Source organism: Miniopterus schreibersii (assembly GCF_964146895.1).
Source record: "Miniopterus schreibersii genome assembly, chromosome: 6".
NCBI lineage: Eukaryota > Metazoa > Chordata > Mammalia > Chiroptera > Miniopteridae > Miniopterus > Miniopterus schreibersii.
In genome coordinates this window covers 39,160,515-39,177,621 of record NC_138107.1, presented here as the reverse complement: position 1 = coordinate 39,177,621, position 17,107 = coordinate 39,160,515, and the positions used below count along the sequence as shown (strand labels likewise).

The 17,107-nt window shown below is 39.2% G+C and overlaps 1 protein-coding gene across 7 annotated transcripts in view; it reads right to left on the bottom strand.

Moving 5' to 3' along the window:
* Positions 1–1,411: 1,411 nt before the first annotated feature.
* CYB5R4 (cytochrome b5 reductase 4) overlaps positions 1,412–17,107 on the bottom strand; it is a 52,688-nt gene continuing 36,992 nt past the window's right edge. For 2 of the 7 annotated variants that reach the window (XM_081140716.1, XM_081140717.1), the window contains 4 exons: positions 15,690–15,840; positions 15,295–15,381; positions 6,407–6,571; positions 2,104–2,792 (listed from right to left, as the gene is read on the bottom strand). In XM_081140716.1, the coding sequence (XP_080996842.1) occupies positions 2,738–2,792; positions 6,407–6,571; positions 15,295–15,381; positions 15,690–15,840 (458 nt within the window). In that variant the 3' untranslated portion in view covers positions 2,104–2,737. Of the gene's footprint in view, positions 2,793–6,406; positions 6,572–8,470; positions 8,517–8,556; positions 8,634–15,294; positions 15,382–15,689; positions 15,841–17,107 lie in introns of those variants that run through there. The other 5 variants (XR_013999047.1, XR_013999048.1, XR_013999049.1 and 2 more) reach the window with 4 other exon arrangements.

Below are 17,107 nucleotides of genomic sequence, written 5' to 3'. Positions count from 1 at the left end.
GGACCCACCTGACACTGCAGGGGACAAGCAGACTGCGTGAGAAGGGATGTGGGCTGCAGTACAAGCAGGCTGGTCCCCAGCTGACGGCTAGCGAGGAAATGGGGAGCTCCTGCTGCCGCAAGGCACCGAATTCTGCCAGCAACTTGAATGAGCCTGGAGGCACTCTCCCCAGGGCCCCCAGAGAAACGCCCAGCCCCGACAACCCCATTCCAGCCTTGTGAGGTCGGCAGAGGACCCAGCTGAGCCCGGTCGTGCCCAGACTTCTAAGCCAGGTAACTATGAGATAATACATGGGTGTTGTTTTAAGCCACTGAGTTTGTTGATTTGTCCTGGGGACAATAGAAAACTAATACATTAACACTTTAAAAAAAAAAAAAAGCAGCAAGCAGAATTCTTAAGCAACAGTGACTTTGACTATCATCTCTTTCCTCACTGCAATTATAGGATGAGGAGTCTTCGAGTTCATGGCTCAAGCACAATAGTTACAATCTATAGTCCCATCTGTGCCCCACTGTGTATGGCTGTATTCTGCGGGGGACGGAGGCTCTATTTAGGGGATTTTCTCTCCAAGGCATGGAAAATGGGTTTGAGTGAGATCAAGACTGCAGCAGGAAGGCCAACGATCAGGCTCCTGCACTGGCCCAGTGGAGGGGAGATGGGCGTGGTTAGCTGGTACGGAGAAGGTCAGGTTGGAGAGGGAGACACTGGTACCCAATGGGTCTGGGAAGGCTGGGGAGGTGGAAAGTAGTGCCAGTGAAGTAAAGATGGAATTAAAGAGGAGGAACAGACTTGGGGAGAGATGATCATGGTGGAAGTTTAGTTTGGGACATGCAGCGTTTGAGGGCTTGTGGAAGGGACATGGAGATGGTATCCAGCAGGGAAGTGGATATTGGAAGCTGATGCTCAGCTGATTCTCAATTTGGGAATCATTACCATACAGGTTGATAAAATCATGTGAGCAAATGAGATAACCGCAAAGATGCTTATGGGTTTTCTTTTACTTTACAATATAATAAGAAAAGGAATGGAGGTACATATAGAAAGTAACAGAGATTTTGTTTGCTTGAGGTAATTAGAAAAGGAGTGGAGGAGAGAGGAAAAAGAAAGGGGTTAGAAAAGATGAGAAAGTGTCCAGAAAGTACATGATCCCTCTTAGGGCAGTAAGCGCAGGCAGTAGGGAGGTGTGAGGCTAGAGGGTGTTCCTCTTAGCCACCAGGGGGCACTGGCAGCCTGGACGGCTAGGCCCTGCCCGGGCGACTGACCACGTGGGTAGAACGGGCCACTCCGGGCACAGGCAACAGCGAGGTGATTGCCAGAAGGAAAGCGGCGTGGGGGATAAACGGTGATGGAAGGAGGCCAGACTTTGGGTGGTGAACACACAATACAATATACAGATGATGTATAATAGAATTGTACACCTGAATCCTATATAATTTTATTGACCAATGTCACCCCAATAAACTCAAAGAAAAGGAAGAGGCGAGCACAGGATAAGATGACAGTGTTCAACCAGCCACTTGTACACAGGGAGCTTCTTAAGCTGGTTATTGCAATTTGAGGAATGTTAATACTGTGTTCCTCTCGGGCGCATTATTCATTCAGTGAAGATTTAGCTACTACAGAATTATTTGCAGGGAAATTGTAGACTCTTCCCACCCCCCTATTTCTGTGAAAACATTGCTGCTATCTTAAACAAGACTGAAAAAGCTATTAGCTTATGCATTAGCCAGCTCTACATTCCACAGTTTCCTCATAAAAGCGCACAGAGGTTTGTCTTGATGCCCTTTCTGAATCCCAACCTGGGAAGGCATTTGAAGGCTGCACACACAGCAGCAGGCAGGGAGAATAGGTGTCCCACACCGAGGTCAGGGGCTCCCTGCTGAACTGCCACCTGTGGGGAAGGACCCAGCTGGGAAAGTACCCTTCAGGACAAAGCATTCCTCACTTTTCCAGCTGATCTGGATGGACGCAGAAATAATTAAAGTTTAACCCATTCCGAAACTTTAATTCAATTTCCCAATGCCACTGGCTTTGGCTGAGAACAGAAACAGCTGTCAAGGTTCTCTTAAGCTCTCTACCACACCTGACCCAAACTGCATGTGTGTAGCATTTCCAATATCTTTTATTGTTGCCTTTTAAAATTTCCCTTACACACGGACCCAATATTGGTGCATTCAAACACATTTCTAAGACAAAGATTAAAAAGTACGTAAGTATATTTTTATTCTACTCTGTATCAATGCCATACACACACACAAAATGTTTAGATCACTTAATAAGTTATAACATTCCATGTTTTAATATTAATAACAAGAACATAAATGATTTTTTCCTGAGTTAACAGTGCAATGTAAAATTTAGTCTGTATTGCTAAGACATTTTACAGCATAGAAACATGATCCAAATGATCATTTACTTTACCATTTCATAAAACACAAGAGTTCATTGTAGGACAGTGATACAGTTTAAATGGTAAGAAACTGTGTGATTCATAACAAACAACCTGCATGTGTTTGTTACCATAATTGACTTTCCAGGTCAAATATCAGTAGTAAAATACGTTATGGTATAAAATAAAGTCAACAGGTTATCGATAGTGAAGGAAGATTTAATTTCATTTAAGAAACTGAAGCAAGGAGTCTATTTAACCTTTTGGTATATACAAAATGTCTTAAAAACGCTAGGCAATCACAAATTTAGATAAAACAGTTTCATAAAAGACAATGACAGGTCTTCGTTATGCTATAAAACTATGAATCTCTTCTTTCGAAAAGTTAAGATCATGCAGCATCCTGAAAAACAAATACAAAGCACATGTCTCTTAGAGAAAATGTTTAAAAATAAAGAAATAAAATCAAAGTTTAACATAATAAACATAGTACTTTTTTTTCATTTTCCCCATTTACTATGTACTAAAAACCCCAACAATTATCACTTCTAAAAAAATTAGCAATTCTTTAATATAATCAAATATCTAGTGTTCAATTGTTCAATTTTCTCATAAAGGCCATAATTTTTAAAAGTTTATTTGAATATCCAATTAAAGTCTACCCACTATGATGAGCTGATAATATCTTTTCATAAGGTTCCCCTCCATCTCTCTCTCCCTCTGTATTGCAATTTATCTGACAAAATTAGATCTTTATGTGCCGAGTGACCCACAGTCCTCATTTTGCTGCATCCTGTGGTATATGTTAATAATATGTACTTATATCCTCTTACTGCCCGTAATTTAATCATTGGATCTAGAGGCTAAATCAGACACAGCTTAAATTCCTTTTGACAAGACTACTTCATAGGTAGTATTCTCCCATCAGGCGGCACATAATACCTGGCTGCCTCTCTTGTTGGATGCTAACAACTATCAATCATCTATAGTAGATCCATTATTAGTTCATTAGGGACTGAAATTGGTTGTATTCTACTTCTATCATTCTTACTTCATTTATAAGCTGAGGAACTCTGTAAAGAAAAACTTCTCATTTACTATGTGGTTACCCTGTAATATAGCTCATATAGAAAAGGCAAAATAAATGCTTGAATTTCTTCCTCCTTTATTCACCAGTTCTCAAAGGAAGGAGTTGATCCCCACAGCATCCTATCTTTACTCTTTCCACTGAACAGAAAAGGCAGCAATACTGCTGAAGGGTAATTCAACTTGGAAAACACTATAATCGAAGACTGAAATCATAGAAATGGGTCTGTTTAAAATGCCCCTGAGCCCGGCCGGGCGTGGCTCAGCGGTTGAGCATCGACCTAGGATCCAGGCGATCAGGGTTCGATTCCCGGTCAGGGCACATGCCCAGGTTGCGGGCTGGGCAGCCGATCAATGACTCATCATTGATGTTTCCCTCTCTCTCTTCCCCTCCTTCCCTCTCTCTGAAATCAATAAAGATATATTTTAAAAAAATAAAAAATAAAAAAAAATGCCCCTGAACGTAATAAACATGTATTTAGTCTTCACTATATGCAGTCACTGTGCTAAACGCTCCACATGCATAAGTATTATTTATTTCATTTTACAAGTGAGTGCACCAAAGCTTAGAAAGGATAAGTAAGTGGCCCCAGGACACCCAGCTAATGACTGTCAGATGATTCTAAGTGGTAGAGCTAGAATTCAAACCCAAATTGGCGGCTTCCTGAGCAGATACACACATTCAGACAAAAGGACAGTATATGCGGCACGGGAGTCACAAAAGCCAACTTGGTGCAGCAGTAAAGCCTCTCACTGTCCAAGCCCGTCCTACCTTCCCAGCCACACCTCCTGTCTCTCCCAGTCTAGTCTTCTGAACACCTGCACCCTTCATGTTCCCTCCCTACCTGTACCATCCTTCCCCACCGCCTCTGACTGGCAACGTTTGTCATCATTCAAAGCACATATCTTTCTGGCCTAAGGGGGAGTCCTCACCAATATACACATCCCAACTTTTCTTTCTGTAACTAGAGATGTTTTCATCTCTAGTAAGAGTATTTATGACATTCTGGTCATATTTTATTGGTCTCTGCATTTGTTTCCATCACTAGACAATGTGGCCCTTGAAAGCAGAGACTCTCATTCATCTCTGTAATAAACAAAGTGGGGATTTAATGGGTGAAAGAACTTTTAGTGGCCAAATAATTATAAGCTTTTATTAATACTAAAAAACAGGTTTCTGAGTTATCACAACATATAAATTTGACAAATTTTCACCAAATATGGAGAATATGTTTGAAATGCCTATACTTATAACCTATGCAACAGACATGAAATTAATGTCGCAGAGCACTAGGAGTGGGTATCCCAAAGAAAGAGTCATCTTTCAGGACAGAAAAAACTATGGTATAATGAGATGCATGTACCTTCCAAGTAAGAGAGATACACCCCATCCGTGAAGAGGGTGAGGACAGGGAATAAAGTAAGAGTCCTAGATTCAAATTCCCAAGGGCTATGAACTGCAAGGACTGATGTGAATCAAGCCACATCTCACAAGTTAACTCTGTGCACCATGTTTAAGGGTGAGCAAGAGCAGGGGTCCATGTTTGATGACTGATAATACTCCTGAGCAATTCTGGGCAAGACAGCCAGTACAGCACAGAAAGACTGACTCTGAGGTAAAGCTGAGAAAATAAAGCTGTAGAGGTTACAGTCCATTTTAAAAATGCAAAAATACTAGAACCCTGGCTGCCTCCTATTCGATTACAATGTCTGAGGCTCCAGTATGCAAGAAAGTGGGCTAAGCTTTTCATGGAACCACCATGAACAGCCCTCAAGGAGCCCATAACTCACGGGGGAAAACGGCCCTCTTCTCTCAAGAGGCTGTGCAGGATTCCTCCCAAGTCAGTGGAAATTGGACTAAGCGGCCTTAAGTCAGTCTCTTTCTTAAGAAAGTTTATGATTCCCACCACTTAAAAGAATTATTACACTGCCATCTATAAAGCAAGCATTCAGATACTTCTAAAATAGCAGAATTTTACTTCAAACCACGTTATTAGTCTTCACTATAATTTTAATAGTTTTGTTTGAGCTTTAAAAAAATAAAGTTTAACAGTAATTTAAAATTTTTTAAGTTGAGAGAGCTTAAGCAGAAGTACATTTTCCTGAAAGTATTAAAATCCAGAAATACACTTCAATTTAATTAAAATACCTTTTAAATACAATATGGAGAGAAACATTTCTTAGTGTCTATTTACTTTTGAGGTCAATCTTTTTCATAATTAAAATTTTAAATAAAATAGCAAGAGAGAAAATTATCTAGAAAATATTAGGTTGAGTAATATACCAAACAAGGAAAAACAGGGCATTTAAGGCAGTCATATTTTAAAGTCATCTAGAAATCAAGAGCGGCTATATTTAACCAAATATTTTAGTGTCACTTTAGAGTTAAATCAGGTCAAGGAAAATTTCAAATAAGATGGCCATGACTGTTGACTTTTCATTCTCTAGAGTTCAACTCTTCATCTTGGCTTATTATGTTCTAGTCTTTTCTTTTTGTCTTGCTGTCTGGCTTTTAATCACTGTATTACTTACTAAATTTCACCCAGTTGCAAAGAATAAAGAAAGATGGAGAGCTACAATGAGATCAACATTGCTTATTAATTACTACATATTATAAAGCTCTGATGGAAGAAGAGGTTGAATCTAGGGTGTCAAATAAGATTGTGGCATCAACCTTGTGAATGTACCCATACTGCCAGCAATTAGGGATACTGAGAGCTGGTAGTATCTTACTTTTGTGTTCACATCTAACTCCACACATTATCTTAGCTTCCAACCCTTCACCTGCTTAAAGAGTAAAGACTTGGTCATTTTCTCAGGCTGTAACAGGCTATTAAAAGTGCAGGTTTATATGAAGGAGGAACTGAGAGCTACGGAAGATCTTCATTTCACTTTCTCGAGGATTCTTTTCTCTACCACATTGCTACTCACCTTACTCCTTGTTCTGTAAATGCCAGCGGTCCACAAATGCAGATGAGAACTTTGGATTTACCTAAACTTCTTTTCAAAAATTCAGAAAGAAGTCCTGGTGAAATGTGTCCCTTTTTGCCATTCCATTCAGAAGTGGGTGCTGAGAGAACAAATTCAACATCAAATCTAGAGAAAAAAAACATTTTTAAAAAGTCTCTTATTTTAACATGTGACCAACATGTTTCGAATTCACTAAAACATATTTTTTTCCCTTGAAAATGACACATGTAAAAACTGACACACTTGCTAGAAAGGCACTGGAATAGATTATAAGCAAAGATTTAACAAAAACATACAGGTAAATCCATATTTACTAAGGATTAGTTTTTACTACAGATGAGATGAGTAATTTGGCACTTTTTACTGAACTCATTAGCAAGAGCTCCAAGGAATCTCAGAGAATTACACATTCGTAGTATAAGTCAGGTAAAAAGCAATCACCAGTGACATGTGCATTTTAATCTTTGACTCGAACCTTTTCTGAGTTCTAGACCCTTATAACCAACAGACTGCGTGACTCACACTGTTGCTGCCTCAGAGGCCTCCGCCTCCTCGTTCAACCTCCCCATCACAGTGTTCTCTGTGGATGGTGCCACAGTCCACCTGCTGCACAGGCCGGCAGCCCGGGTTTATTGTAGGAACCTCTCTGCTCGCCTCCCATGCCCACATCCTCCCCAAGACCTAGCTCCCAGCTCTCTGTCCCCTGCTCTCCGGCTTCGCAGCCACACTCCCGTTCTTCTCCCTGTAACACTTCTGTCATACCCGCTCTTCAGTTCCTAGCTAAGCACCATTTCCACAGGGAAGCACTGTGGCCTTGGGGTCCTTGTGCTGCGGAGATATTTCCATTTTCTTCATAGACCTTACTTCGGGTTTAAATACAGGGTCACCATGATGATAATTTTATTGTCTACCTTCCCCACTAACCAGAAACTCCATAAGAGCAGGGACCATGTCGCTCGGGCTATCACTATGGCCCTGGTGGCCAACACACCAGCGGCACTCAAGCACTATGGAATGAAACGTAAGGAAAAAGAAGGGTAGGAATGAAAATGAGAAAGAACATCAGCCAAGCTTCACAACGGAACTGCAGACCACTTTCCCTGCTTTGTAATCTGTTAGCTGAATGTCTGGTGACGAGCCAAGTACACAACTCAAAATCCTTTGCTGCACCTGCCCCCTTGGTTCCATTTCAGCAAAACACTTAATTCTCACATTTGCAACATCATCGGATCAAATGCATTTCTATATTTTCCAATGCATAACTGGCATATTTTCTCAAGAGTACAAGGGATTTATTATACATTAATCTCAATCTCAAGAAAAAGTTGAACAGTTGCTCTTATGGGGGGACCCGGGGAGTCAAACATGAGAACAGAACCAGGATGTGGCCGGCGGGCAGCTGGGCTAAGGTTCCCGCGAGCTGCTGAGCCTGGCACAGGCACACAGGCCAACTCAGCACCCGCCAGGGACAGAGAGCCAGCCCCCGCTCTGACCTCGACCCCAGCCTCTCGGTCTTACTTGTCCATTTGTGGAACGAGGTGGGAATACTACATCATCTCTTACAGTTCTAATGTTCTCATTTCACATTAAAAATAACTCGACAGAATTACGTTTTATTTCTTACCTTCAAGGTTCCCATTTAGTTTTAGCAGATACAGGGCAGGACAGAAGTAGGTTTACAGTTGTTTGTATGGAAAATAATACAATAATTAATAAAGAATAAAGAATAAACTGTTTTGAGTACCCACAACTCTAAACCTACTTTTGCTTCACCCTGTATACTAATTCACCTTACACAAGAGTCTCCTTAAACACTTTCTTTTGCTAACTTGTTTTTCCCTTCTAGCACATAAAATTAAGATAGTTTTCAATAAATTTGGAATATAATACTTGTTTACTGTTCCAAGAGGGTGAGGTCCTTGTTTATCTTGTTCAATGCTGTACCCAGGCCTCGCTCAAGGTAAGTGCATAAAAAATACTTGTTGAATGAATAAAGAAATTTATTTACAAAGAAGCCATACTTACTAAAAATGAAAACTGTCAATAGAAGAACAAAGCCACAGGCTGGCATCTATGAAATCACACATAAAAATGTCCGTGAATTCCCATGTGCCTTTTTCTAGGAAGAAGGTCCACAGCTTTCATCAGATCATCAGAGGGGACCCAGAAGCAGCTGCAGAACCACTATCTTAAGAAATTTCCAATTATACACAGGCAATTGGATAAAAGATAGCAATTACCTTGCTAAATTAAAAATAAAGATCTCCGCTGGCTTTCTTTCCAACAAGTCTATCACTGGAATGAAACTGCTAAGACATATAAATCTTAGATACTGGCATTGCTGTCATCTGAAAATATTCACAATTTTCCTTTACTGAGATGCTTAAAAAAACACACACCTTAGTCAGTGGCATACTTTCTGCAGGCATCTGCTAAAGGATGATAAGTACCTGAGATCCTTACATAAATGGTGTGAACTTCTCATGCATTTTGTATTTATTCACATAATGGTCCTTTTACTGTAGCTTGTGGACACTCAATAGAAAAAGTTAGGAGGGGCATTAATGCAATTTTAAAGAAAACTGTGAAGAGCCTGCTATCCTGCTTATCTCCTCCTTCACAGGACTAGAAAAGAGCTTAACTGGAGCAGGTGCCATCCCAAGTTAAGGCTCAAGAATACTTTAATGAATTTTATATACCACATCAAGATACAGGTGGTTACTGTGGAATCAGTCATCTCTCCTGAAGTGTTCTGAATGAAGGCCAACTTACTGTCTAAAGCAATTATAGCCTTGAGGCAGGAGAGGGCACATATGCAGAGCCTGCAGTCATCCAACAACTGTCTTCTAGCCAATCAGCTTCCAAAACCTACCTCCGTCATATTTCTTCCATATGTCCCCTACTTTCCCACTTTTACTGCCACAACTCCAAATAAGGGCCTTAGATTTCTTGTCTGAAATAATGCTCTAACAGCCTTAGCCCTAATCCATCCCACACACCATTGCCAGTAGTTCCCCTAAATACCCATATCCCAAATTACAGTATCTGTGCTTAAAAAGCTTCAGTGGTTTGTCACTGCCCAAGGAAGAGCATTTCAGAGCATTTGGGGCCCCAGCCTTTTCTGGTTTCTCAAGCTAAAGGAAAATACTAGAAACAGCAGGAAAACTAGGTATTTGCTCGCAGGAAAAATAGCTCACAAAATAAACAGCTAGGAGTTAAAATTATACAAAATACACATATTATGAGAACATTTCTCAAAATGAATATATGAAACACTAATGCTCCTCCAGATGTTAGTGGCATTCCATGAAAAAGGCTAACGATCAAGTAAATTTAGGACTGAGGTTTAAAAAAGTTAAACAGATTCATTTAGAATTTCTCAAAGCCTTAAATATGCTAAGTTCAGAGTAAATCTTCAAGAAGGTAATATTGGTGCACACTTTTTCTCACAGTTATTTCATCACACAGCCCTTTAGTGGGGAGCACATGAACATTCAAGAAACAAGTTCTATGAAACACACCATTTGAGGAGCATACAGGAGGAACAGAAAGTGGCAGAAGGGTCTAGATTAAGGGCCCACATATCTGTGAGCATCACAAGCTGGGGAAAAAGAAAGGGGTTAAGGCACACTGTTCGATATGCTTCTGCAATCATTGGCTTCTGCCATCTTAAATGGGAATAATACAGTGCCCATTCTGACACTGACACCAGTGCACAGGAACACAGTGGGTCATTAGCTACAGAGCCCGTCAGTAATAAAAGGAGATAAGCTGCCGAGTATTGCTGGGCCTTCCCACATCCATCTAATACACATTTATTTAATATATGAATTACATTCAAGGTCTCCCATCACCAGGTTTTAGCCTACCTTGTTTCTTCAACTGTAAAACAAGAGGATTAGAGGTGGTCGCCACTCAGAGTCCTTCTAATGTGCATATAAAGTTAGAAGGTTTTATTTTTACAAAGTTATTTCACATTGTTCTCCTTGTATTTACTTCAACGAAACTAGACTCTTCTCCTTTGCTAAAGCACTCTGAACATCCTGGCCTTTGTGTTTTTTTGCTCATGAAATTCTACAACCCAAATTTCTTTTCCTGTTCACAAAATACTGTTTCCCAAAGCCCAGCTCAGAAGCCGCTTCTTCCACAAAGCTCTGATCTCCCCTCACAAACAATTCCTTTCCTCTCCCTAGACTTCTCTAACTTGGGATTTGTTCCTCCCAAAGCACACACTTTACAGTTACTGCTGCACTTCAGAGCACCTCCCTCACTAGAATAGTCTTACTCATTGCACATGTTTTTCCAACATCAAACTCACTTTGAAAAAGTGAGCACACGATGCGTGAAGTGATGCACATGATATGTTGGTGCATATAACTGGGTACATGGTCCCTTGTCCTTTGTGCCCCACTCCCTTGCTGCATGGAATCCTTTCGTTTTCTCTTCCCAGTATGCTCCAACCATTAACCTCATCCTTTCCGGAGCGAAAATAAGGACACTAAGAGTACAAGTGTGCAGGGTGCAATTTTCCTTACTATTCTAGAGGCTATTTGTCAAAATGCTTCAATAGCCTCGGTACACTTTTACTTGGTGACTCTGATGATGAATTTTTAGCCTGCCGAGTTAGAGGGGTGCAGAACAAAGCCTTTTCACTGTGAAACAGTAGGGGATTGGTTAAATAAGTTACTGTATGCTCACATGACTGAACAAAATGCAGCTATAAAAATCATGGTATAGTGCAGGTTTTCCCAACTGGCACCGTTGGCATTTTGGGTTGGATGTGTTGTTGTTGTAAGGGGCTGCCCAGTACATTGTAAGATGTTAGCAGCATTTCTGGCCTCTACCAACTAGGTACCTGTTGAACCTCCTCCATCAGGTGTTATGATAAAAAATGTCTCCAGAATAAATGTCCCCTAGGGTATGGGGGTGGGGAGGGATGGACAAAATCACTCCAGGTTGAGAATCACTGATTTAAATTATTCTATACATAGAATATACACAACAGGAAAATGTAGTTATAAAAAGTACAGTCAGTATAACTATTTTATTTTTAAAAAATACAAAACAAAAAAGTATGTGTCTGTGTGTGTGTGTCAGAAAGCAAGAGAGAGGGACAGAATGGAAAGATACAGACCATAAATGTTAATAATTGTTCTCTAAATGGTAGGATTATGGGTGACTTTTCCTTACATTTTTCTATATAATAAGTATGTATTAATATTTTAAACAGAAGGGGAAAATCAGCAAATCAACAAATTCTACTTTTTATATAAGAGTATATGCTACTAGTTTTACTAAAATAAGGTTACTATCTCCAAAATGACTTCTTTGAAAGGGAGGAAAATACTTGTTATATTTATATATTATAAATGTTGCCCAGAATTCAACCTCATTGTCAAACTGTCCAGTACCCTGAAACTAGTTCTACAAAGGCCGAGACCTCAGTCAGTGTATGCTACTGAGGGGAGGGAGTGAACCAATGTATAACACTGAGTCAGCTGGGTCTCATAACACTGCTCAGAAGAGATGAGTGAAACTTAATTTGGATTTCAGTTTACACAGTAATTAGCTACATCTGCTACTGTACATACAGTGGTACCTCAGTTTTCGAACATCTCCTTTGAAGAACATTTCGGTTTATGAACGCCCTAAACCTGGAAGTAAATGCTTGAGTTTTTGAACACGCCTCGGAAGTTGAACATGCCATACAGCTTCCACTAAGGGCAAGATCCTGAGGCTCAGCTTTTGAGTGTTGATCCCTCGGTTTTCAAATGTTTCAGAACTCGAACAGTTCCGTAACAGATTACATTCGAAAACCGAGGTACCACTGAATTTGCTTTGTGTTTAACAATGTGGGAAAATGAAGGTATGTATTCCCTGGGTTGCATAAGAAAATAAGCACAGTATCTTGTTTGCTGTTGTGCCCTGTATACAGGCACACAGTAGATGCTCATACGTGTTTCATGAATGAATGAATGTTACAAATATGCTAATTATGGGTTAGGCACCTCCATATGCTAACTCATTGCTCCCATATCCAAACAATTCTGGAACGTAGATATTGACATCCCTGTTCTACAGATGGAAAAACTGAGGCTCAGTCAGATCAAGTAACTTGCCTAGGTCACAGGTTAATAAGTTTCCATTATACAGTAACAAGTCTAAGAATTTCACTTTCTAATGAATGTTATCATCAAGATAAACTCTGAGGACAAGCACAGCATGCTTGCTGAAAATGAAAATATTAGGTTATATCCCAGCCTCATTATCCATCCTTCTTATCCCTCCTTGTTCCACAAAGCACTGAGCGGAAGGCTGAGGCCTCATACAGACAATAAAACATTTTACTTGTTTTAACTACGGAATGTAAGAAAAAAATTTATATTCACAATCCAATAAAAATAATTTAACCAAGAAGATGTATTCAGATGTCACTTTGTCATCAGAAACTTTAATACTAAAACTAGAAGTGACATGGGAGAGTCAAGATGTAGAAAAGGGTGATTTAATATATAAAAATTAGCTCTAAATGCTAACTAAAATATAGATGTGACTAATTAAAATTACTTTATATTAAATCAGAGCTTCTACTTTTCATGTGTGAGACTCAACAATTCTGTTTTTGAATAAAGAGCACTAAAACACCCCTCAAAAAGCCGTTAAGGCTAGGCTTCTCCTATATCTGCATAAAGCCTCAGAACACTAAAATTCCTGATAAATGTTCCAAAGCCACAAGCATGGCCTTTTATTTCCCAGTGAGGGCCTGCCCATGAGTCTCCAGGAGCATAAATTATACAATGCTACAAGTCGGTGCCAGTGAAGTGCCTCAGCGAGGCGAGCGTGTCTCCAGAAAGGGGACAGGTCAGGGAGCAGGGAGAGTGAGAGCACACAGGAGCAAGCAGGTAAGCACGTGAGAGCACGGAGACCAGAGAAGGAGCAGAAGAGCGAGGACAAGGGCAGGCCGGAAGCCGGAGCACAACCACTTCTCTCGGGAAGCCGAGCGTCACTCACCTGGTGAGTGCTGCTAGAGCCGGGCATCCAGGGGTGGGGAAAAGGGGCCTTTCCTCATCCTCAACCCGGCAGCCTATGCAACGCCACCAACCCAGATTACGCAGACCAAAACAGAACAGAACAGGACAGAACACACACGGGACTTTGTTAAGACACTTTATGCTCAGAGGCTATCAATGCATTCCGCTTTACCAATTCTTAAATCAAGTTAAACTCCTATTAATAGACAAAGTGCTGTGTCTGTTCATCAAAATACTGGTAAGTGGATTTTTCTTTTATAAGGAACTATCTTAAACAACATAAAAACACTGCCAAAAATGTTTTTTAAAAAACCGAGCTTGAAAAAAGCCTACCTATGTGTTTCAATTCTTTTAAATGTTTAGCAAAACAGGAGCTCAAACAGTTAATTCGGAAGTGAAACATGTGTACAGAGGTCCTCTATAACCACAGTTCAGGTGTCTGAGGTAGGTTCACAGTTTCCAAAGCATTTATACTTTTCTAATCCTCACAACAGCCTTATGAAGTAAGTGGGAAAGTAGGAAAGATGTCATTTTATTTTGAAGTTAAAGAAACAGGCCCACAGAGTTAAATAAACTTTCAGTAAAGTTTCAAGCTAGTAAAGGCAGAATAAAAACTAGAATTTAGGTCTTTAGGCTTTTCAGTAGGTGCTACTTCTGATTTTCCACTTTGAAAATTAGTGTAAAAGACACTTGAAAACCTAGGAATTTGTATTTCTTTCTAAATCATGCTCTAAACTGCCATACAATTCCCTATGTACAGTAAATATCCTTATGTTTATGTCTTAAGTGTGTAAGAAGAGTGAATATTTAAGGATAAATAAGTTCAGGTCATCCTTAATTTGTGAAAGTCACTTATTAAAAGAGGAAAAGGAAGAGGAAGAGAATGGGAGGCAGCAGGAAGCAGTACACTGGAAAAACCACAATGCTACCTTAGTAAGAATATTCAGAAAATACTCAGAAGAACCTGGAGCCCCCGAGACACAGCTGAGTTTGTGAGGCCTTTAACTTTAATTTTATAAAGCCTAGAACTACCTATACCATACTAGCATAAACATAAACATTTACTTCAGATGCTTATAAAGTTCTGAAATTATTAGAAATGGCGTTTGATGATTACAGAAAGAATGCTAGGTTATCCAATTCACTCTTCTAAAAAATTCATTTAGAATTTCCTACTGCTTTCCAATTTCTTAGGAAGAATGGAGCATACATCCACTTAAATTTTCTTACTTCAGCTGTCTGTGCTAGGGATCTTTATTCAATGAAACAAATTTTCACTTTGCTCTCCTTGCTGCCTCATTCTACCACTGAGTTCAGCCTAACTCAGACTCTTCCTACTGCCTACACCAGCATTTCCCAAAGTGTGCACTGAGGACCACTAGTGATCCAGCTATCAGTAAATGTTAATGTAAACAAACAAAAATGAAAAGAAGCTTGCTGAACAATGGGAAGTCACTGTGGACATTAGCATATTAAAGGCTCTAAGAAATCCTGAAGTAAAGAAATGTATTTATTTTTGTGTAATCATCTCACCAAATTTATTTTAATCTTCAATTACCAAATTGGCTACACTGAAATCCAACTCAGTATAAATAACAATGTAAACATAAAACCCATAAATTGATACACATATGATGTCACATTGATCTTACCAAACTATTTCTTTGGGGGAGAGGTATTAACATTATTTACTGATTAGTTTATTTTTTCTTTGAAGAAACTTCCTGGTCAATTAAAAACTCCACCCAAAGGAAATAATGCCAAGACTGACTACACAAGTATGAATATTTAAATGTAGAGCTAGTACCAGTCTGATACCTTTTATCTTTAAATGCTAATTTCTCCAACTGGCTTCTCCAAATTATATCATCCTCTGTTTTATTGAAGAACATCAGCTTCGCTTTCCTTAAAAGAAAAAAAAAAAAAAAAGCAACAACTCAAAAAGAACTATTTCAATTATAGTTAAAATAAGCATGAATGGATCTAAGTAAACTAGCATAAATGCTTTTAGTGCCAATTAGGTAACCAAAAGAATCGAAATAAAAAGAATCAAGTTAATAAAATAGCTAGGACTTGAGGAGGCAGAGTCAAGAAATGAATGAGGGAATGAGAACATGTCTATTAAGGTCCATTGAGTAATTAAATAATTTAGAATACCTTATACTAATCTCACAGCTTCACAAAGGATAGTGATTAAAGATAAAATTACATACCTGAGACTGGGTATATTAGTCAGAGCATAATTCAGTATTTTAACCATTGGTGTGAAGCCAGTTCCAGCTGCCAATAAAAAGAGGTCTTCTAATTCCTGAAGCTGGGATATTTTAAAATTGCCCTCAGGACTGCTTACAGAAACAAAATCTCCTAAACAGTAAAATATAAACTAAATCAGAAAAACAACAACAGGGAAACTGAAAAGGCTACACCTAGCTGAATTTAGAACACTGGTGAGTAACAGGATGAGTGCGTAACTTTCAGACCACATCTCAGTCTTTAAGGTATATAAGAAGTTTAAGAGTACTCATTAGGCCCCCAAGCATGCCTGGATTATATCACTATAATCAAATTAATAATGAGATTTTATTACTCACTTCCCAACATTATTTTCCAAAACCATCTGGAGTCTCTAATTTCCAAACTACTGCCAAGAATCTAAGTACAAATTATCAATAAATACAGTCTCTAAATAGATTGCAAAATTAAATTAAAAAAAAACAACACAGAGTCCATGTCTACTTGTCTTGCACAGTATAGAAAAGATATTTGCTACTTACGTATTGACTCTTTTTTTCAAATCCTGACCCAAGGATATGTTTATTTATTTTTAGAGAGGGAGGGAGGGAGAGAAGGAAAGAGAGGAGGAGAGACATGGATCGGTTGCCTCCTGTAAGCATTCTGACCGGGGATCAAACCCAAAACCTAGGTATGTGTCCTGACAGGAATCGAACCCTCAGCCTTTTTGGGGTATAGTATGACGCTCCAACCGCGTCACCCAGCCAGGTCTACATATTGATTCTTAACCATAGTAATAAGACTAGTAGAAGAGAATACTGAAATTAAAAAGTATTGTAAAATCTTGTTAGTAAAAGTGCTGACTTCACCTCCATCAAATCTTTGAAAAGACAATGGATTAAAGCAAGAAGAGCATGTTCTGAACTCAATTCCTATAAAAACAAAGATCAGAAACTGTACTTGGAGCCAAGATAGAATCAAAATAGCTGAGAAAACCATTTTCTGAAATGCAGTTGATATAACCACTATGTACCACTCATATAAGAGAACATGCCTTTTAGGGCATTTCAGATATTTTCAATGTAATTTGAAAGAAAAAATTAAACCCGTCCATATTTTAAAAACAATTTGAAATTTTTAAATGCTTGGATATTCATAATTTTTCCTTTGTTTTCCATAGCATGATGATAAGAATCTTGCAATAATTGATGAATTAAGCATAGCAAAGTAACAGAGCTCCTTGTTATAGTCTGAAAGGGACCATAGGATCAGAATACAGAGGTACCTCGGTTTTCAAACACCTCTGTTGGCAAACATTTCAGTTTATGAACACCGTAAATCCAGAAGGAAATGCCTCGGTTTTCGAACACGCCTCGAACACAGCTTCCACTGAGGGCAA